Source organism: Centruroides vittatus, unplaced genomic scaffold (genome assembly GCF_030686945.1).
Source record: "Centruroides vittatus isolate TY-2023 unplaced genomic scaffold, ASM3068694v2 contig_371, whole genome shotgun sequence".
In the NCBI taxonomy this organism is placed as follows: Eukaryota; Metazoa; Arthropoda; class Arachnida; order Scorpiones; family Buthidae; genus Centruroides; species Centruroides vittatus.
The window spans coordinates 478,626-502,234 of record NW_027122194.1 but is presented as its reverse complement, the minus strand read 5'-3'; the positions used below and the strand labels follow the sequence as shown (position 1 = coordinate 502,234).

At 31.0% G+C, this 23,609-nt stretch overlaps 1 protein-coding gene across 1 annotated transcript in view; it reads left to right on the top strand.

Moving 5' to 3' along the window:
• Window positions 1–23,609, top strand: part of bor (ATPase family AAA domain containing bor) — a 37,400-nt gene that overhangs the window by 2,420 nt on the left and 11,371 nt on the right. The window contains exons 2-11 of the mRNA XM_067270420.1: window positions 5,770–5,948; window positions 6,014–6,073; window positions 7,537–7,606; window positions 9,932–10,097; window positions 11,629–11,698; window positions 11,813–12,025; window positions 18,426–18,551; window positions 18,714–18,838; window positions 22,137–22,188; window positions 23,283–23,353. Of these exons, the coding sequence (XP_067126521.1) occupies window positions 5,770–5,948; window positions 6,014–6,073; window positions 7,537–7,606; window positions 9,932–10,097; window positions 11,629–11,698; window positions 11,813–12,025; window positions 18,426–18,551; window positions 18,714–18,838; window positions 22,137–22,188; window positions 23,283–23,353 (1,132 nt within the window). The remainder of the gene's footprint in view (window positions 1–5,769; window positions 5,949–6,013; window positions 6,074–7,536; window positions 7,607–9,931; window positions 10,098–11,628; window positions 11,699–11,812; window positions 12,026–18,425; window positions 18,552–18,713; window positions 18,839–22,136; window positions 22,189–23,282; window positions 23,354–23,609) is intronic.

Here is a 23,609-nt window from a genome sequence, read left to right as displayed (position 1 = left end):
AACATATACATAAACAAACAACACTACTAAACCCAATACGTACAACCATTGCTGTATACAATAATAATTTAAAAATTTACTTCACTTATGACCTTTAATATCTACACTTTTCTGCCATCTTGAAGATAAACCTTTCTGTCGATCAGAAAGGATCTGAAAACAGTTTTTGTATCCCTGATTTGAGCTAAAAAAGTTGAAAGTACAGTACTCAGAAATAAGAAAGATATTCATTTGGTTTTCAAGAAAGTAGAAAATTACAAAATAATAGAATTTTTGATTTTTAATTTCTGTTAACTATTTGTATTAATTAAAATAAATTAATATAAATGCTGATAACTACAGGGGATTTTTAATTCATGCAAAAGTTTAAACTTTAATAACTTTTCAACTATATGAGATTTAAAAAAATAAAAGTAAAATACGAAAAGCATATTACACAGAATTTATTGCCATTTAATGAATTAAGTTTTCAAAATGACTAACTTTGCTTGCAATAATAGTTTTTAATCGATTTTTGAAACATTCAATAATGGTAATAAAGGTCTTTCTGGGAATCATTGTTATTTCTTTTTTTTTATTGTGTCTATCAACACTTTGATAGTTGTAGGCACATTGTGATATACTCTGTCTAGGATGGTTCCAAGTTTTATAACTTTTCATAATCATTATGTATGAAGATAAAATATGATGTCTCTACACAAGTAAATGATGAGTTTATTTCAGACATTCCATCATTTATGTTCATTAGATGATGCAATATTTGTTTTCCTTAAATGTAACAGTTAAACGAATCATTCAAACATTATTAGATAAAAGTATAAAATACTAAAATTTTGTTAGACAATAAACAATGTTTAATAGTATACTGTATGTGATCCTAAAAAAATTAAAACTTATTTGAAATTAGAGACTCAGCCAACCAATCAGAGCAATTGGTTGACTAAGGCAATAAAAGTGTTAACCTGCCATTCTGGAGACACAGGGTTAGAGTCTAGTGAGATAAAAGAGTTTGTGAATGGTTCTTAGCAAGATGATAGTAACCAATCTAGCATCTAGGAAACTCCATTCAGAAATTGTTTTATCTAAATTGCAAAGTTGTCTTATTGAAAACCAATGCCAAGAGGACGTTCACGGATAGCATAAGTTGTTGTACGTCCAAATAACTTGCTCAAGTCATTATGGTCTATCACCTGATTCTTTGTTAATGTGCATCTATTTTGCCATTCTGTGCATGTACTGGTAACTACAGCACCAAGGTATTGTATTTCTCACAAATGGCCACAAATGTAAAATACACACTGACTTCAAGTCTGATACAAGTCCAATGCAGTTTATAAATTTTTCTTTTATTAAACCTATAAGCTAGATACCTTGTATTAAAAGACATTTCATAACCAGTGTTGTAAATGACTGGTTCTTTATTAAAAAAAAAATGTAAACCCCAGTCTTCATGATATCACATTTTTGATATGGAATAAAATTATTTTTATGTCTATGTTATAGTAAAAACCTGTTTTTAGTGAGAACGCATTTTAACTAGTTGAAACTAGTTTTTACCGGATGTCATTGTTATAACTAGAATTTACTGCTAGTCAAAAATAAATTTGAGTTAAAACTAGTTTTAACTAGACAAAATGAGTTTTAACAAAATGGCTTAGTAAAAACTGTTTCGACCAAGGTCATTCAGCTAACACGTTCCTATAGTGTATGATGAATTTCGTATCGCTTTAACCCTTTCCCCCGACACCTTGTTTACGTTTATTTTGCGATCTCTCCTAAGGCAATATAGGTCAGTCAGGCGATATTATTTTAAAAGTTCACCAAAAATCAAATTATCATTATATCCATATGAAAAAAATCACTTACATTTATTAATATCTTTAGTTTTAAATACGATATTTTTCAGTACATTTTATTAGAAAAATTTATAAGAAAAAAAATAATATATATCAGAACTGACACACAAACTTGATAATTTGTAAAGTTTTGTGAAAATTAACATTGTCTAGTTACATAGTTGTTTGCTGGCACTGAACCAGAAAGACATAGAATATTGTTTTGTACATTTCGATATAACACTTATGCATGTATGTTTATTCGTTGTGAAATTATTGCACATTATATCAAACATTTGTTTGAAATCAAAATTTTATACTGCTATCAACTAATATAATGAATTATTATACTTTATTCACTTCATATCGAACGAGATTATATCTGTTGTTAATAAATTTTATAAAAATCGATATTTAGCAAAGTAACGATGAATCGGTACCCTCGAAGTTTTGCTTAAAAAGCCAGGGTACCGATCGATCGGTACCTTCAGGGACAAAGGGTTAATTAATGTTAATAACACAGATGTGTGACCAATATTTTCAATAAATATCGTATTAACCCTTAGCCCGTGAAGTGGGGTCACTGTGACCCCAGCAAAACTTTGACTGGCTTTTACTAGTCTGTCAGTCAGTGTTAGTGGTGGAGACTCCTAGTACCTTCAAGTTAGTTGACCTTGAACCGTTGGAACATAAGTTTGTTTTACTGTCAATCCATACTTTTTTACATGAGCTTAAAGTTTTTGCTTTGGGGTCAACCTGACTCCACCTCACGGGTTATGTAAACATTTTTTTCAATCTAATTGTAATGTTAAAACGTTTTTCTCCCACATTTTTTTTTTCTTCTTTTATTTCTTATTAGTAATGTTAAGTTCCCAAATATATAGGAATGGCGGCAATACAGGGCATAGATGTATATTTAATTAAGCAAAACAAAAGTTCTGGGGTCACAGTGACCCCACCTCACGGGTTATGTATTTTTTTTTCACCTCACGGGTTAAGGGTTAAATAATACAAATGTTTTAATCCCAATCATCACTTTATTTATTTCCCCCAAACATATTTATGTAGCTAAAATTAGTTTTAACTAATGTTAAAAGTTAAAGCTAGTTTTATCTAAAATCAAAACATGTACAGCAGTAAATTCTAGTTTTAACTAGACAAAACGGGTTTTAATAATGACATCCAGTAAAAACTAGTTTCAACTAGTTAAAACGCATTTTTACTGTAACATCTATAACAATCTTCCGAAATATCTTATGCTGTTATCAGGCTAGATAAGACAAATATTGAAAACTTCCATTTTTAAAACTGGAAGTTTAACTTAACTTTAAATCAGTCAATGAATGATTAGATTTGTACAACTCCTAGACAAAAAATTAGAATATTCACCTGACTGAAAGTTTAGTGTACATTTTCTCATGAACAACACAGAGTACAAAACTTTTTTTGACCCTGTTTTGTCTCTCCTGTGGTGACCAAGGTTCACTTGTACCAAAGAGGCTTTCGAAAAGGACTGTATGAAGAGATCCGTGAAGTTTGCATCATCTTTCATGGTCTGGGGATGCATGAGTGCTAACAGCATAGGACAACTGTAAATTTTTTGGGAATGTGTCAATGCACAGACATATCAAGACATCTTAGAGACATTTATGATACCATTGGCAGAGGATTTAATTGACAAAACATTTCTATTTCAACAAGACGGAGCACCCTCTCATACCACAAAGTCAATGATACATTGGTTACAAGAATGACAGATTGCAATCCTGCCTTGGCCAAGCAATTCCCCAATTGCCCAGAGATGAATGTGAAGCATTAATCTGCACCATGTCTAACAGATTGCAAGCAGTAATTATGGCAAATGGCGACACCACAAAATATTAAGTTTATTTTATTGTATTTCCTATATTTAACCCATATTTAGCTAATATTTTAATTTTTTGTCATGGTCAAACTGTTATTCTATTTTTTTCTCATTTCATTTGCATTTGTAACAAAAAAACATTTGAGTTAATTTGTTTGATTAATGGATATAATAAATATACATAGACATTGCTTATGTAGGGTTAAAAGAAAGTTTCGTACTCTGTGTTGTTCATGAGAAAATATACACTAAACTTTCAGTTAGGCGAATATTCTAATTGTTTGTCTAGGAGTTATATTTTCAATGCTGTAGTTTCATGGTTGATTTAGATTTTACATAATTTTTATCATAGCGTGGTTGGATAGAACTAATTTTTCTGGCTGCTATGTATGTAATGTAGGAAAGTATTGTAATTATGACATCTTGATGTTTTGAGATCCCTAAATCCAAAATAATGGGAAAAAAATTTGTGTGTATGTTGGCATCTATTTTTTTTAATATCTCAGATTGAGGTAAAGATTAAGAAACAAACTCTGGAATGGTAACATGTATATAAAAGGCATTGATGATATTGAATTTTGGTGGTAGAAGCTCAAGGGAGTAGGAGATGGAGGGAGGTCATGTCATATCTTGGGTGGAGTTGGACTTAATGAGAATTTAAATCATTATTGACATTTGTAATCTTTTAAAAACTCTTCAATCAAAAGTCTTAAATTGTATTCCAGTAAGGTAATTAAAAAAAGGTTTTTGACTAATGTTTTCAATTTATGATTGGAGATCTTTAGGTCTGTATATTTGATGATAGACTGACTGAATGTTAGTCAAAAAAATTTTTTTTTGAATTAAAACTTTACTGGAATTCAATTTAAGGCTTTTGATTTGAAGAGTTTATTATAACATTCCATTCTACTAAGAGGTGTTTTAACTTTTTTAAAAACCCATCTCTACCCTCAAAACTAAGTCTCTTGCCTTAATAATAATAATAATAATAATAATAAAACTATTTTTAAATAAAATCTCATAACAGATGGAACCACACACAATTTTAATCTTGTGCTGATGTGTCTTATGTTAAAAGTATTTTTTAGTACGCTTTAGTATTTAGTATTTTTTAAACAAAATTTCTCACAATTCAAGAAAATTACTCCTCTTAAGCTTTTGTTACTATTTAAATTTTATATCATAGTATAATTGAAAAGTATTGTCCTGAACCTCCTGTTCAACTGCCAGGAAAGTTGAGCAAGAGCCCTTGTTTCTCTCTTGTTTTTAGTCTTCATACTAAGATTTTGAGATACAGGTCTAGAGATAACAAAAATTTTATTTATTATTATTATTATTATTAAATATTAAACATTAAACATTATAAAGCAGATTCTGGTTGTTTTTGTATATAAGAGTATAATACAATAACAAAATTTCATTGGGAATAAGGATGTAAATGTAAGTCTTATTAGAAAGAATAGTATTGCAAAGTAAATAAATCTAAACAATAAAGATTTTTAGTTATTGCTCTCTCTCTCTGTGCGCCATATCAGAAATCCTGACATCGGCGAGCACCTGGTGCAGGTTAATAAGTGGTTAGTAAGGTGCCAAGTTGTATCCTGGGAAAGTTACAACCAGAGTGGTTCTCCGTTGTCTTCTCTGCTGCGCGATGTTATGTGAGGGGAAATGTCTTTTGGGGGGTTTTGTAAGGGAAACTGGCCCCTATTCAGGTGTTACAAATGTAAAGAAAACCCGGAAAACTCCACGTGGCCAGATCGTCCAAGCACAGTGCAAACCCGCAACCGAACTCCCAGTGTTTAGCGACAGAACCACTTGGCCCACCAGTAGCCGAGCGGTTCAGTCGCTAACAGTAACATTGCTAACAGTATAAAATTATGGTAAAATTGAAGATAAAGTATAAAACAAGCAAATAATTAATGAAACATATAATTGCATTATAATTATCAACAAAAGCATTTTATATATAGTACATCCTTAGGTAAAATAAGAACCAATTAAAGAAATATTGTTTAAATTCAATAATATAGAATTCATTTTTGTAAAAATTAAAATTATATTTGATTACAGAACATTCTAGAGAAGCCTTAGAGTTATCAAAAATGCAAGAAACAACACAACAGTTAGAACATCAAAGAAAAATAAAAGAATATGAAGCTCACATTGAACAGACCAAAACTGAACAAATTAAAATTCAGCAAGAAGAGCGTCGTAAAACTCTAGTCGAAGAAACTAAACAGCATCAACAGGTATTAAATACTTTTGTTATATTATTATTTTAAAATGTTAAAAACATAATTTTTAAAACTTTCAGCGTGCACAATATCAAGATCAACTTGCAAGGAAACGTTATGAAGATCAATTACTACAGCAAGTAAGTTATATTAATATTCTTAAAATATTTACATGATACATGTACTGTACACATTGAAATGCATCTCATTACATGCATCTCAACAGCAAAAATCTTCTAGAAAGTTTAGAGCTTTAAATTTAAAATAAAATTAACATGTACATACCTAATGTTGTATTAGTAAAATTATTCATTTTGTTGTATTTATTTATTTATTTTTTTATTAGAAATAAGTGCACCACTTCTATGGGAGTATAACACTAAGGATACATAAACCAAAATAAATACAAAGTAAACATAAAATTAGTATTTGGCTTTTAGTGAAAACTAAAATGTAAAAAACTAGAAATTATAAATAGTTTTTTCTTCCATATTTTTTGAACATAATTGTAAAAAGCTTCAAACAGTGGCTTCTGAACAAGCTTATCCAGTGGACATGGCCACCTGAAACCATGTGTGAAGATTTCTAATTTCAGAATAAGTCTACCTTAATTGTAAATTGGACAATGATAGATCATATGGTCGACGGTGTCAAGGTTTACCGTAGAGCAAAAGCAAAAGGCAGTTTCTGCCTGGTTATACATTACCAGGTAGCTTCAAAAATTACCATGCTCAGTAAGTAGTTGAGCAGTAGCAAACGTTAAATCTCTAAGTGGTGATGAGAATCTGCAATCAACACTAGGAAAATAAAGCCTTGTTATTATTATTATTATTCTAAAATGGCCTGTTTAAGAAATTGTACAGATACAGTTATAGAACAGTAATGATATTAATAACAAGTAGTGAGGAAAGTGCCTTAGTAGGCAAAACTGTGACCAGGGGTTAATGCATGCCTGATTGTGAATCCATTTTACTACAATTATATGTAAAATAAGGTTAACATGTATGTATCTAAATATTAGGCATATTTATTATTTTAAGAATATAAACTTGCTTGATATTGTTTCTAAGTATAAAGCAATTGAAGATTTTCTCAGATTCTTTGAAGAACTCTTGAAAATTTTTTATTCATTCTCACTTTGGAAACACTAGTCTAGCACACCTAGAAAGCTCATTGTATTTGAAATACTTTTTAATCAATTAATAGGCATTCCTAATGTGTAAAGTTCTGTAATAACTTCAAGTAATGAAGTGCAAATTTCATTACTTGGGATGTTATAGAAATTTCTCATATGATAATGTGTTAATAGAAGAACAGAGAAAATTTTTCTCAGGAATATTTTGTGATGTTCCTGAGATGAAAGTGAGTAAAGGAGATTGAGTTTATACAGATTTGTTTTAAATTTTTACTAATATTAGAAAAATTGTCTTTTGAAGATTTTATCTTAATTAATTCTAATTATTGAAATAACTAAATAAAATTTCGAATTAAAAGTTTTTCTCCTGTAAGTAATTTAGAAGAAATCTGGTGACTTGATTATATTTAAACCTTAAGAAAACCTTTAAATAAAATAAATAAACCATAAATTTACTTTAATATCCAGCAAAGGGCAAATGAAGAAAATTTACGGAAACAAGAAGAGTCAGTTGCAAAACAAGAGGCATTGAGGAAAGGTTAGTTTTGAAACTTTTTAAAACAAGTTTTCAGTTGTTTTATAAACAAAAATATTATATTTAAATATAACTCAATTTTTCAAATTTTAGAAATATTTTTAAAAAAAGATTGATATATTTATAAAATTTTTTGATGATAAATTAATTGAATTAAAAAATTCTATGCCATTTATTTATTAATATATTTAATATTACATTTGCTTAATGATGAAATCAAGTGATGAAAATACTAAATTTATAAATTTTAAGAGATTTTATTGGAAATAAAATGAACTTTGAAAATTATTACATGAACATTGATACTAATAAAGTTATAAGCTTATACATTTTATGTATAAGCTTATAACTTTATACATTTATTGTATTCATCATTGTCATCAACCTTTTTGATATTAAATCTAGTGATTATTATCTCTTGTTATTTTTTACTTAATCCTTCTGATAACCTCTATCCTCTTGAAATAAAGGATTATATTCTGTGGAAAATTGTGCTGCAGTTTTTTCAAACGGTTTGATTTCAACTGAAGTAAGTTGCCATCAAAAGTCTTCTTTTCTGATGAATGATAAATCACACCTTCTCCTACATTTGTTTTCTAATAATCAGTTAGAATAAATTTCTATAAATTTCGAAGTTAATTTTGTTTTTAAAAAGTCTTTATTTTTTGAACAAATGAAAGGAATTCAAATTGCTCGTTAAAAAAGCCAGATATGAGAATTTGTTAGGCTATTGTTCAGCCAGTTTTAATTAACTGCTTTTAACTGAAGTGAAGAACATATCTATATCCTAGTAGATTATATATATCTACTAGGGTATAGGGTACAAAATTAGTCTTGAAAATGAAACATGTAATATATTTAGTACAAGTTTTATTCATTTTCAAGATTAAATTTGGAACAATTTACATACTTGTTGTAAAGTACTATTTTTTTTTTTAGTATCTTAGGAAACCGACTATAATTACGGTCGGTAAAACTTCCGTTAACCTAATGGGTACTTTACGCGGATTTGAGATTAGTTTGCCAGGCCTGGGCTTTTAAGCGTGCACCGAAAAATTAGTAATAACAACGATAAATATCAAGTCAAATCAAAAGTTCAAATATATTTAATTAGCAACTAGAACGTACTACGTACAAATATCAATAATTCCAAACAAAATTTATTAACGAAAATCAACAAGTCAACCCGACAATAAACTTAGCACTTAGCTTAACTTAATAATAATTCCCCTTTGAAATTCGACAAATCAAATACTTAGCAACTATGAACAAAATCTCTTACTAATTAAACGTCTATCCGTCACCTCACTATACGAAGAAACTATTTCCTCAATCCTTTCGATATCGTCAAATCGTCAATCGAACTCCTCTTTAGCACCTTGGATCGTCCAATTATCAATCTGGACTTCTATCAGAAAATACTTCGCTTTCGAATCTACCTCGCTCTCACAGTTGCCTCGATTTGGAAATCACCTCTCCTTCTTCGGTTAACGTACGGGTTTTATACTGTGAGGTGACGTCACACTTGAGCTGGGTTACTCCTCTTATTTACATACTTAGTTGCTAACATTAACTTTCTGTTCTGGCAGCTTTAAGTTTCCGACAAAGCTTATAAACCGTTTACAAAATATTTATCATAATTTTCTGGGATGTTTAAGACGGTTTATCAAGTATTTCTCTACTAGTGATTGTGGGGACTCCCCCTCCATTTTTTTTTCTGCGGACTGTTACTTCCGCCGGGCAGCACAAGTGCGCAAGATGTTTCCTATGGCGCTTATTTCTCCGTGAGTTGTTTTTTCTTCATTTTTCATTACTAACAAGAGAGTGGTGGGGAACCTTCGTCCTAAATAAACATAAGCCCCAAACAAAAAGATAATAAAACGGAAATAATAATAAAATAAAAAATAAGGTTCGGACTCAGTTCCTTACACCGTTTTTTAATCTATTAAATATCAATGTGGATGGCCGAATGGCTAAGATCATCCCTACTCTGGATGACCTGAGATTGAATCTGGATTGTAAAAACTCCAGGAATTTCTTGGGGTGGTCTGTCTAGATATCTTGGCCCCCATCCCTCACCCCATTGTGAGCCTGGTCAAACCCATAATGGACTTGCTGAAAAGTGCCCACAGGGCAGAAAGGGATCATATATGTATATGTTATCCCTTTCTACCCTGTGGGCATAAACAATATGACATGCATATATGCAAGGTGTGTAGGATACAGTGTTATAAATTTAAGTAAGTTTTTAAAATAATGTGATTTAATATGTTAAATCTAATAAGCTGAAGAAATGAAATTTGAAAACAAAAATATATTTTTATGTAGCTACTTTGGAACACGAACTTGAAACTCGTAATAAATATGACATGAAGAAAATTGAAGCAGAAATGAAAGCCAAAGCTAAGGTCGATAGAGAGAACCAAGATTTATATTTAGAACAGATTCGGTTGAAAGCTGCTGAGAATCGTACAACAGTATTAGAATCTATCAAGTGAGAATTTAAATATTTTTAAGTTTAATTTTTGCAATTATTTATATATATGTATACACAATTATACAATTTGACTTGAAAATAGTCTGTTCATACAGAAAAATTTGAATTATAATTTTGTGTATTGATTTTAGAAGCCATCTGTTTTTGTCAAAGTTTCTGTTCATATGAAACAGTTTAATATAATGAGTTAATGTGCTGTTTAACTCTTTTTGGACTGAAAGGATTAGAAATCAGTTTCACCCATAATGTTGATTGGTACATTTCTGATTAAGTTTTATTCTATAGTTATCTATATAGGAAATTATTTGCTTTAACCTATTTGATGTTGAAATTCTTCTCTATTGCCTGTGATGCCATGTTGAATTTTCGTCGATGTTAAGTCTAACAAATTTTTTTAAAAAATAATAATCGTGTTTACTGTCTCATTAAAGATTATTTTTTTATGTTGCACAAACAAAATAACTATAGTGAAAAATATAAAAACAAAAAAAATTATATTTCAAAAGTTTATTTTAATATAGAAATTATGACATAGCAACATCTAGTATCAAAAACATTCCGATGCAGACACGGAAATATTTGGGGCCACTCATGCAGGTCAATGAGGTCAACATGGAAATTTTTGAGAACAACGCAGGACAGGTTAAAGGAGTTTAAAAAACATAATGGAAATTCAAAAGTATTAGAATTTGTGTTTTGTAAGTTCTTTGCTTTTTTGATCCTTTCAGCAATCTGTCATTGGGAATGTTTAAAGGAAAGCATTTGATGAGCTTTTAAGTGTTCTTAATGGATCCATAAGTTCCATTTTGTTTTTTTTAGACTTTAAAGTAAGGCAAATATTTTTCTCTTTTTTTAAATTTATGTAATCTTTTTAAGTTATTTCATCTATACAGTAGTCCTGAAGTTGAATAACTTCACTTTAGACTGTGGTTTGAAATTTTAATGCAAACCTCTCCTTTTCCAACTCAACCTTCCACCACAAAAGATGGAACTTGCATTCCCAAAAAAGCCTTTTGTTCTTGACTGAAAAAATAATCATCTGACTCATGTCCAAAGTAGTTGTTTTAAATATGGGTTGGGTAATAATTGCTTGATCTTGGATTGTAGGTTTTTTGCTTGATATGTTTGGGCCCCTGTTGGCTCCCAGCTGTGGTTTGACTGAACCACTTTGTACCATTGTAATTTTTCCACTGGGTAATCCAAATGTTTATAGTCACAGACGATTGAATCTGGACAGTAAAAAAATTCCAGAAATTTTTTGTGGGCAGTCCATTCCATTTATGTTGGCCCCATTTTGCATCATTCAGTCATCACCTTTGTGGATTTGGCTGAAACCATGATGGTTATGGAAAAAAAGGGTCTCTTGAGAGCAAAGAGCACATACAGGGGAAAAAATTACATGAAAGTATTATGTTTTTTTTTTTTAATTATAATTTTCAAGAATTCAGAGTAATAATAAATTTATAATTGCAAAATTATTATAAATAATACAAAGGTTATCATTAAAAAGTTTATTTTTTAATTACAGGACTGCAGGGTCAGTTTTAGGCTCTGGTTTTCAAGCATTTATTGCAGATTGGGAAAGAGTATCTGCAACTGTAAGAATACTTTTAGTTTTAAAAATAAATAAATTTATTTATTTATTCAAAGAATATGTATTTTATTATAAATTATTTTTACCATCTTGATAATTGAATTAGTTTTGTTTGTAGGTAGCTGGTTTAACTTTACTTGCTCTTGGTGTGTACACTGCAAAAAGAGGAACAGGTGTAGCTGCTAGATTTATAGAAGCCAGATTGGGAAAACCCGCTCTAGTGAGAGAGACTTCTCGCATAACACTTATTGATGCAATTAAGCATCCTGTGTTAACTGCTCAAAGAATTCTTAGTAAACCTACAGATGCTCTGAAAGGAGTTGTTTTAAAGGTATTAACTGAATTATGACATGAAGTAATACAAGAGTTTGTTTCATATAACTACGCCATGTAAAATTAAATATATACCATTTTTTTTGTTATTAGAATAAGTGCACCACTCCTATCGGAGTATAACACTAAGAATATACATAAACCAAAATACATGATACAAAGTAAATGTGAGATAAACTGGGGCAAGGGAGTGATCCCTAATGACCACTTAATCGGCACGGGTGGAACCTGATCTCTATGTCAGTTGGATGGCAAAAAGTTTATCGGAAACACATGACTTGAAAGATTGCAGCTTCCAGTCAGCAACTGACACCAATTAGGATAAATATATGCATCCTAACTTGCAATTATAAACAAAGGTTGAATAGCAGAGTCTATTGAACTGTCGAGTGGGGAGTGCACGTGGGTAAGTTGGGAGAATGTCTGTTTTTCCGAGTGAAAGACAGGCAACAGGTTTAACAAACATCACAAAAATTTAATATTGATCTAATCTAGGATACGAAAGAAAATACAAACCATATGGCTAAATACAGTGATAACATGAGGATATAGTCAAATCTTACAAGGCATCTTGACTATTCTAATCTCTATGCTGTATGACTATCCCTAATTTCTCGAATGCGGAGAGAGAGTTTACAAATTTTGGTCGAAATACCTCAAGATGCTGATCATTGATGACGAAAGAGTATATGGTGTTGTCGTGCGACGGGCTTTGTCCTCATTGCTTTCCTTTGTTGTATAGCGAATGTGTTGTTCCTCCTTATGGTTGCACAGTCTGCTTGGGATTTGATACATTGGATCTTTGTATGAAGAGCAAGTCTTCTCCTTGGACGAAAGGCTATCTCTATTCAGACGAAGGCAAATGCTTCTATGGAGCTTCCTGTGATGAATGCCCAGAACTGTCTCTCATCCTTTTTATGCCTTTAGCTTGGGAAACTGATTATGTGATCGGAGTTGTTTAGAAATGAAGGTTGATTTCACAAGTGCTAGTTCAGTGATGACTCGTGTTGCCACAACGGTGTCACTTACTTTCCTCTCCTTTCACAATTGGATGTTATCATTTAGCAACTAACTGTTACGATTCTTGTCCATTTGTTGACAGAGAGGTTATTTAATCTGTAGCTTGTGCAGTGTTTAAATAACAATCCTGACAGATGTTATATAAAAATTTTCATAAAAATGGAATAAAATATCCTTAAAATCCTGGATCTCACATAAACATAAAATTAGTATTCGGCTTTTAGTGAAAACTAAAATGTAAAACTAGAAATTATAAATTATAAATAGTCTTTTCTTCCATATTTTTTGAACATAATTGTAAAAAGCATCAAACAATGGCTTCTGAACAAGCTATCAAATGGACATGGCCACCTGAAACCAAGCGAAAAGATTTCTAATTTCAAAATAAGTCTATTTTGATCGTTAATTGGACAATGGTAGATCATACTGGTCGACAGTGTCTAGGTTTTCTGTAGAGCAAAAGCAAAAGTCAGTTTCTGCCCAGTTATACATTGCCAGATAGCTTCTAAAATTACCATGCTCAGTAAGTAATTGAGCAATAGCAAACGTTAAATCTCTAAGTGGTGATGAGAACCTGCATTCAACACTAGGAAAATAAATTCTTGTTATTCTACCAGTTTTACTGCTCAACCATTGTTGATTCCACTTTTGCATAGCATTGTTGTGAATATAATTTTTAAGGCTGCTAATGAGAGAGAGATGTGAGTGTAGTTCAAGTCAGTGTCCTTTGCAGCTGACTTAGTCTCAAAGTTGGCTTTTTCATTTCCTAGTATTCCAGTATAGCCAGGAACAAATATAAAAGTTATCTTATTTACAAGATTTTTATATGGTGCTGGATATATGTGATTTTATTGCTATTGCAGTTGGGATTTAATAGTGCTTTTAGAACATACTGGGAATCACTGTAAATGATGATAGAGTTTTGTTTGGTAGTGAATTGGCCCACTGAACAGCTTGGTAGACAGCATCTTCTTCAGCTTGATAGATGGAGGTATGTGGGGTTATCTGTATCTTTTAACATATTTTGGGCAAAATATGTCAGCTTGGAAGAAAATGCAGACACTTGAGCCGACATGAAGGGGGCTTTTGGATCCATCTGTGTAGATATTAATGTCAGCATGGTTATCCATGGAGGAAGCAGATGACACAAAATGTACCCTGGGATAACCATGTTTATAGGGTGATGATCAGAGATAGTAGGGTAATTGCAATGTGGTAGCATATGAACAGCCATAGATAAGAGTATAGACCATTGTTGAGCCTTGATGTTTGTAGTTCTGATGTAGTAGTTTAGAACCTTTTTTTCAAAACATAGTGGTAAAGGATGGAGTTCTACTAGTATCAGAGAGGCATTATTAGAAACAGTTCAGCAGCACTTTGAAATCCTGATGGCAAACTGTCTTTGAAGAGAGAGTAATTTACTTGCTACTGAATTTTTAGTAGTTACGTGACCCCAGCTAGAGGCAGTGTCTAGGTGATAGTGTCTAGGTGTTAGTTGTATTGCCCCATTATATAGAGTTTTACAGGCTTTATGATTTAGTCTCCAGGTGCACCTAGCACATTTTAGCAGCATGTAGTTTATTTTCTTGGCCTTCACCAAAATGTAATCAATATGGTAATGGAAAGTGAGTTTAGTATCAAGGATTACTCCCAGATACTTTTGCCAATCTACCCATTCGATTGAGTCACCATTTAATAAAACCTTGGGGTATGAAAATTAGTATTTGTTGGTGAAAAGCATTGCTTTGGTCTTATAAGTACAGAATTGGAATTTATTAAGATAGGCCAATTTGGAAGCTATACTCAACATTTTGTTTAGCTTACTTTTCAAAAAAGCATTGTCCCTATGCTGACACACAATGACTAGGTTGTTGGGAGGCTTGAACCTTACTTATTGCCTTGTCATGTTTGGTTTTCAGAAAGGTGTTTACCACAAGGTTCCATAAGAAAGGAGATAGGACACCACCTTTAGGGCAAGATTTAGTTAGGAGTTTTTTAACAGAGTGATCATGGTAAGAGAGATTTATTTTCGTATTAGTTAAAAAAGAGGAGACCGACTTGACAAGATAGCTTGGGACAATCTAGTTGGGAGAGCTCGTTGATAATGCTTGGGTGCCAACAGTTGTCAAAAGCTCTTTTAATATCCAAAAGTATAGCTGCGTTATAAACTTTTTCAAGCCTTCTTCTATAATGTCTGTCAAGGCATAGATGGCATCTTCAGCACCTCTGTTTTTTCTGAAGCCATATTGGTTTGGGTCAAGCCAGTGGTACATATTAGCATGCCACTCAAGCTAGCCCAAAATCATTTTTCCGAAAGCTTTACCTATTACTGGAAGAAGGCTTTTTGGTCTATACTGTTTGGAGGGGTTGGTATTGTCAGTCTTTGGCTTTTTGCTATGGATGACATTGGCAATTTTCCACTGATCAGGAAAGTAAGACAGTAGAAGTGGCTCCAGGAGGTTGAAACACACCTGTAGCATTTTGGCATAGATCTCATTGTCTCCTGGAGCCTTATGAGGTCCCAAGGAGAAAATAGCTTTCTTGAGTTCGAAAGTGGAGAAATAATAATCTATTTCATTCGGTGCTGAACACACACATTGACAGTTTTTTCTGATAGATTTATGTTCAGGGAATTCATCTGTAGTATTATCTCCAGGAAAAAGTTGTGCAGCCAGGACTGATAAAGCAGATTTGATATCATAACTTTGATGGGTGTTATCTGTTGGTGTGAGAAGTGTAAGATTCGTGTTGTTCCTGTTTAAAATCCTGTAATCCTTTTTCTGTGGATCAAGATTTCCCTTTGTATTGCAATAGTTCTGCCAGGATTTTAGCTTTGTTGACTCCATTTCTCTAATATATTTCTTTTTTGCTGACCTGTAGTCAGTTTCTTGATTGACTCTCAATTGAGGATTTTTCTGCCTTTGAAATTTGCACCTAAGAGAATTGACCTGTTTTCTCAGAGATGTTAATGCTGAGATCCACCAGGGCACTGTCCTCTTTAGATGGACTTTCCCGGGAATGGCTTTTTCTGCTCCACTTATCAGAATGTTATTTAGCTTTGACACCCATTTATCAATTTCTTGATCAGTGTTAAGATAAGTTAGTATAGTTAAATTATTCAGTTCTTCTTGAATTAGACCATAAAACATTTGCCAGTTTGCCTTTTTTAGGTTGAAGGAGTTACTTTTTGTAAGGCAAACTCTGTGATGTTGTTCAATGCAAAAGGAGATGGCTTTGTGATCAGATAGCATCTATTTTACCAGAGACCAACCTGTGATCTTTTTAGCCAGTGAGGAGCCAGTGATGGTTAAATCAATTCAACTTTTTTCCAGGATAGAATCATAAATTGTATCACTTGGTTCATTTATAACAGTAACATTTTGATTTTCTAAGAATTGTTCAAAAAGGGTACCTCTGTTATTTTCTGTGATATCATGCCAAAGTGAGTTTTTTGTATTAGAGTCAACACCAATCAGCAGCTTATTTTTATCAATTGGTTCATAGGTTTCCTTTAAAAAAGAAATGACTTCATTCAGAAGTAAGTTGGGATAGCAATAAACTGAAGAAATGAACAGAAAAGTATCCAAAGTAATAGATATTACAGTGCAGTACTCATTACATAGCTGGTTAGCTGCAAGATGGGGATATTTGGGTTGCATATAATAATGCAAGCTAGGGGATTGGGGACATCTGCAGAGATAATCTTGAAGCTCCTAGGAAAGCCAACAGTTTTGGTATAGCGTATGTAGGGATCCTGTAATAGAGCAATGTCTATCTCATTATCTATTAAGTATTTTGTCAGATTTCCTGTGACAGCCTTAGAGTGGTTGACATGAAATTGAACAATCTTAATATGCTTCTTGGTATGTAGCCTCTCCATAGTCCATGTTTTCAATCAGTTTTGATTTAACTTTTAAGTATACGGGACATTCTGGGTCCGTGGCTTTGTGGGAAACATTTTGAACATTGATTTTTAGATGTTTAGCCCGATACAATTAATGCACTTAATAACAGAAGACTTGGTCTTTTTTCCACACATGTTCTATAACTATGACTACAGGGTGGAAAGAGTTAAAATTGTAAGGATGGTGGACTTCACGCCGATCACTGAATAGGCAAGAGACGAGAAAATTAACATTCAGGCGTTAAACTATGTACAAATATCGTGATAATTACTAGCGCTTTCGACGAAACTATTTTCATCTTTGTCGGGTAGATAATAACGGTTAAAATCCTTTTTCGAACCAAAAAATTTTTTGAAATGAACAAACCGACTTTAGAACTTTGGAACAAGACCAACGATGGAACTGAGCGAGAAGAAGTTTAAACATGCGCTTGTGGTGACGCAGCGCATGCGCTATAAAATACTGAGACGTGGAGCTAGAGGTGTTGCCTTAATCTGTTATATAAGTTGACCCACATAACAGGCAAATCAGCACCTATATACCCCGCTGTGGGACCAGGTGGTGATGCTCAGGCATTGTAATAACAGGAGCATCGTGTTTATTTGGGAGGCCTTTTTTACCGCTGCACTAAATCCGTGCAACACACCCATGCTTGATTTGCCTGTTATGTGGGTCAACTTATATAACAGATTAAGGCAACACCTCTAGCTCCACGTCTCAGTATTTTATAGCACATGCGCTGCGTCACCATGCGCACATGTTTAAATTTCTTCTCGCTCAGTTCCATCGTTGGTCTTGTTCCAAAGTTCTAAAGCGGTTTGTTCATTTCAAAAAATTTTTTGGTTCGAAAAAGGATTTTAACCGTTATTATCTACCGGACGAAGACGAAAATAGTTTTGTCGAAAGCGCTAGTAATTATAGTGATATTTGTTCATAGTTTAACGCCTGAATGTTAATTTTCTCGAGTTAAAATCAAACTTTGTGGAACAAGCAGATTTGTTATGTTATTCCTGAAATAATTTGTGAAATTGAAGGTGAACAGAATAAAATCCTGTCTGTCAGCTTGAAACAAATATGTTTATTTCTCATACTAAATTTATTTACTTATGTCATTTATTTTTATATTTATTACTACAAACAAATCTTTGATTAATAATTTTAGACTTGTTAATATTAAAATTTATTAGAATAAGCATGATGATTATTATTATTTTGGCATTCTTATCTGTGTTTAAAGTTGGAATTCTTACCTGGTTTCTCAATACCAATATTGTTGCTGTTTTTCTTTTTCTTAAATAATAATTGGGCAATTGTTATCTTGTGTTTCTTATAAAGGAAATATTTATTTATTTGTTTATTTATATATACTATACTATATATATACATTAGTATATCTGTATTTTACATTATTTTAAAGTTATAAAAATGATATATTAATAATTTTATAAACTTTGTCTTTGTATTCTTATTAAGCCAACCATAGAAGAACGACTAAGAGATATTGCTATTGCAACCAGGAACACAAAGAAAAATAAGGGAATGTATCGAAATGTATTGATGTATGGACCACCGGGTACAGGGAAAACATTATTTGCAAAAGTCAGTAATAAACTGTCTTATTGTTTTTATATGTTTGAAGGACTAATTTAGAAAATTTGATATTTTATTTATTAATTTTGTATACTGTAATTTAACAGATAATTTTAATTACTTTTTATGTAAAATATTTACATTTTTCTGTTAAATGATGACAATTTTTAGCGCTTAGCAATACATTCAGGGATGGATTTTGCAGTTATGAGCGGTGGTGACGTTGCACCAATGGGACGAGAAGGAGTGACTGCAATCCACAAAATGTTTGACTGGGCTTCTAGTAGTAGGCGGGGGTAAGTGTATAATAATGTAAAATTTTAAAATAATTCTTCTAGATACAGAAGACAATATCTGTTTTTATAATTTATAAATTTTTCATTAACCAAAGACAATCAAATTTCATAAAAAGATATTACTGTTAATAAAACTGAATACTTTACATTTTCAAACTTTGTGGTTATTTTTGATTCTTTAAAAATATTTTGGAAGAATTAAATTTATGTTTGTTTCTAAAATTATTTGTATTAGTGTCCTGTTTGACCAAAATTATGTATGTCAATTATTAGAAGGAACTAACTAATACAAACTTTCAGAAGCTTAAAATGATAAATGTTTTTGGTTGACAATGACTTATTTTAATATTGTATCAAATTGAAAATGTGGAATAACAGTTTGCTATATGGATGAATTTATTGTTATGTCATTTACATTTAAAAGGCTGAGTGCAGCAGAAGTTTTCAATTAAGTATTGTAGAAGCAAAATAAATATAATGGCAAAATGTAAAAAACTACCATACACCACCTTTACAGTATAAATATTGTCGTTTTTAGACAGATATTGTACTGTAAAGGCTGAGCACAAGATTAGCCCACAGTTGTGTTCAGCCTTTCATTTGTACTGAAAATGTTATAATATCTATTCTAATATAGGAGAATGAAAGAAAATTTTTTCTTTTCTTTGTCTCAAAATAAAATAAAATAGACTTTGTTTCATTTTCCAAAACTGATAATATTTAAATCACTAATGTTTAAAAATCATAGAGTAAGCCTTTAAAACAAAATTATGACTTTGAAAGCCCCAAATAAATAAAAATTTCCTTTATTAGATATTTATCTTTTAATTTGTTTATTAGATAATGTTTCATACATTAAAAGTTAGAAACTTTATACTTTAGCATTAGAATTTTTGAATTCTTTAACTGTTGTTCTTCAAGACTAAATTGTTGAAGATGTCAACATTATAATCAACAAAAATACTTGAACTTTCATTTGTTTTATATCCAGTTAAATTCCTAAAATATGGGTTATATATGAAAAGTATGTGATTAATAGTATATGATGTGTACAGTACATGATTTAGGACTGAGCAGTTAAGGTTGCAGCCTACTGCTCTGAGAGACTTGGGATTGAATCTGGATGGGTTCAAAAACCCATGAATTTTTCAGGTAGCAATCCAATCTGCATATGTTGGGCCCCACCACTCATCACCCATCCATTCCATTGTGGGCCTGACAAAACTCATAATGGGCTTGCTAAAAAGGTTCTCTTAATGCCCTCAGGAGAAGAGTTAAAAAAAGACCAATTTTCAATTGTTCCTATAAAAAATATCTATCATCATTTTATAGTAGAACTCTCACTTTATCATATTCACTGTAAGACCTCTTGCTTATAAATCTGGTATAAATTTTCTATTATGATTGTACAAAGTGCCATATGTTTTCTTGGTCATTTCTGTGTAATAATATATAATTCAAATTGTATTTCTGGAACATTACTTAAGTTTATGACACTGAACCTATGGGAAATTAAACTTTGATTCATGTGAATTCTCTATGAACTAATTAAATGGATAGTTATGACATTATGGACAAGAGATCAAACATCTAAAATTCAGATTACTATTGGATTAGAGTTGGGGTAACAATTAGCTTAATTATTAATGACAATTAATCTGTACAATTATAGAATCTAAATTAAAATAGTTCTGGAAACAAATATTGAATGGAAATTTAGGTAATACAATTACTAACATACCTGCATAGCAAACAAAAGTTACAACTTGTATCCTTCTCTCTCAATCGATCTACGATTTTCTAAATTATTCAATTTAAGTCAAAATTAATTTCTAATTATTAATCTTAGTTATTATTTTGTGTAATCTGTTTTTAGTCAACTTTTATAATTTAATTAATTATTAATTAGTGTAATTTTAGCCCAAAAACAATCCAGTTTTTAGATATATTAGGCTATTGAGCTATAGTTATATTCTATTAAAATCATGTGAACAGTAATTGTAAAATATATAACATACAGTAAACTTTACATTTAAATTTTTTTTATTAAATTATACTAAATATTGCAAATTTTAATTTGGCAATGCATTGAAAATGATTCTGCAATTTATTGCATAAAATTTAATGATCATTAATTTTCTTCAGCATTAAAATGATAATTTACTGAGAAAAACAAACATTTTTGATAGCATTAAGATACTATCATCAGGTTAAATAAGAAGAGTTTAGTAAAAGAAAATCTCAAAAATTTGAATGTTGAAGTTTAAAGAGAAGATACACACTGTTTTATTGAATATTGATGTTACGTTGTCATTGTATGGAAATTACTGGATCTCCCATAGATATCATCAGGCTTGCAGGAGTGTGTTGCTAACCTTGTAGTTTATGGTCCTCTTTTTCTTATTAAATATACACACCAATCGAAACCTGATATTAAGCAAATATACACCCACAACTGCTGTAAATGATTGGGCTAAATTGGGATATAAGCAAGAGTTGTGGGTTCGAGTCCCGCTTTGGGCCAATTCTTTTCTTCCAGTTTAATCTAAATTAATTAATTAAATATTATAATTATTAATTCTAATACGGGATGGTGACTAATGCCACACTCTAATACCAAATTCATTTCTAATTTATAATCATTATATCCAACTTTAGTCTGATCATTTATGGCAGTTGTGGTTGTATTGTTTCTTATTAAAGACATAAATCTCTAACTTCTCAAGGCGTATGAGGGACTTATGCTATTGGTTGAATGTGGAAGTCGTGCTCTATCTCTGTTCTTGGATCTGATGTTTTGTGGCCAGGTTGCCAATGTGGTTGTGTTATAAATTTTTTTATTAATTTTATATGTTCTTTTTAAGTATTGTTTGAATGGACATGATATGGTGCCAATCTAACAAGCCTGGAGATATATATGGGATGTTCAATAATTTCCATATGATGATAACTTAATATTCATATCCAATTTGATGGTGTATCCTCCTTTTAAACTTCAACATTCAAATTTTTTCAATGTTTTTCTGAATTCTTCTTATTTAACCGGATGATGGTAGCTTAATGCTATTAAAAACATTTGCTCTCCTCTGTAAATTATTGTTTTATGCTGGAGTTTTGGTTATTTTTTTATGTTATCTAGTTTTTGTGTTGTTTATTCATTAATTTTCTTTCTTTACAATTCATAATTGGCAATAGAAAATTATACATGTCAATTAAGAGTTAATTATGATTTTGTTTATATTTTTTGTAAAAATAAAACCAAAGCTTACTGTTAACATTTTTTGTTTAATTTTTCTAGACTACTATTATTTGTTGATGAATCTGATGCATTCCTTAGAAAACGAAGTTCGGTATGTATAATTTTTAAATGTATAATTCAAAGTTCTTACATTATGTAGAAAATCAGATTTGACAGATACAGATTGTTTCACATATCTTGGTCAGGCAACATGCATTACTAGGTTGGACATTTGGATGTTTTATAAAGTTCAAGAGCCCCTTTTTGTTAACGTGACCTTGTCAATGATTCATTAACAATCCATTCTTTTTATTAAGTAAATAGACTTATTCTTGTTACCGTGTATTTTTAGTCCTGAAAAGATTCATTAGTTGTACTTGCCAATGAAATAAAACACTTGGATATTAAAATACTGATTAATTAAATATCTTATGTAGAAATTTCAATAGTATAATTTTCAAATTATCAAAATATTCTTGGTTTCTCTCTTTTGAATACCTTTCACAGTTGAAAAACTATTCAAAATTAAAAGAATTTTTAGTTTTGTAGATGAAGGTATTAGCTTTCACAGCAACATGATTACTGATTAGCAGGACTGAGCCTAAGTATTTTTTAACCAAAAGCTTTTTCTACTGAAACTAAACTAATACTAAAAAATTGATAACATACAATGTACTAAAATGTGATTTCAGCAACTTAACAGTGCTGTTAGGTTGCTGAAATAACATTTTAATACAAATCCAAACAAGAAGCTAAATGAAAAATACAATATACTTATAAATTCTTTCCTTAAAAGTAGGCCAAAACATCAATCTAAATGTTGAAAAATGTGGAAAATTTTGTTGTTATAACTGAGTTTTGATATCATTATATCAAGGTTGAATATATTAAAGTATAGGCCAGTCATTGCCAAAATATTGACAGTCCAGCTAGAGACTGTCAATATTTTGTTGTTATAACCAGTGCCGTCACATACAAGTTTGACTGTATTATGTCAAATCTGTCTCTCTATTTTTAGATATTATCTGAAGAAAATGCATCTTAATTTGTGAATGGAGTGAATGGAGTGTTTATTTCCATTTTGTATTAATTATAATTTATTATTTTTTCTAATTATAAAAGTCAAGTTTATTTTATGATATATATTCAATTTAAAAATGATTACAAATAAAAGTATATGGCTTATGTTTACAAGTTTCTTTACAGGAAGTAATTAGTGAAGATCTTAGATCTGCTCTTAATGCCTTTCTTTATAGAACTGGAGACCAATCACATAAGTAAGTTTATATTAAATCTTATCTAATTTTAAATGTTAGATTGTCAACCTGCTAGTTTAGAGATAAAAACATCATCACCAAAAAAGTCGGAAAAGAAAAAATTATATTACACAAAATTAATTACATATCTACATCATATTTCCATTTAGTTGCCAGCCAAAATCAATCAGTTGTATTGCAGAACCAGCTTTTGCAATCCATCATCAGAGAGTGGTGGTGCCAGTTGCTGACTCTATTTGTGAACTTGTCGTTTGTT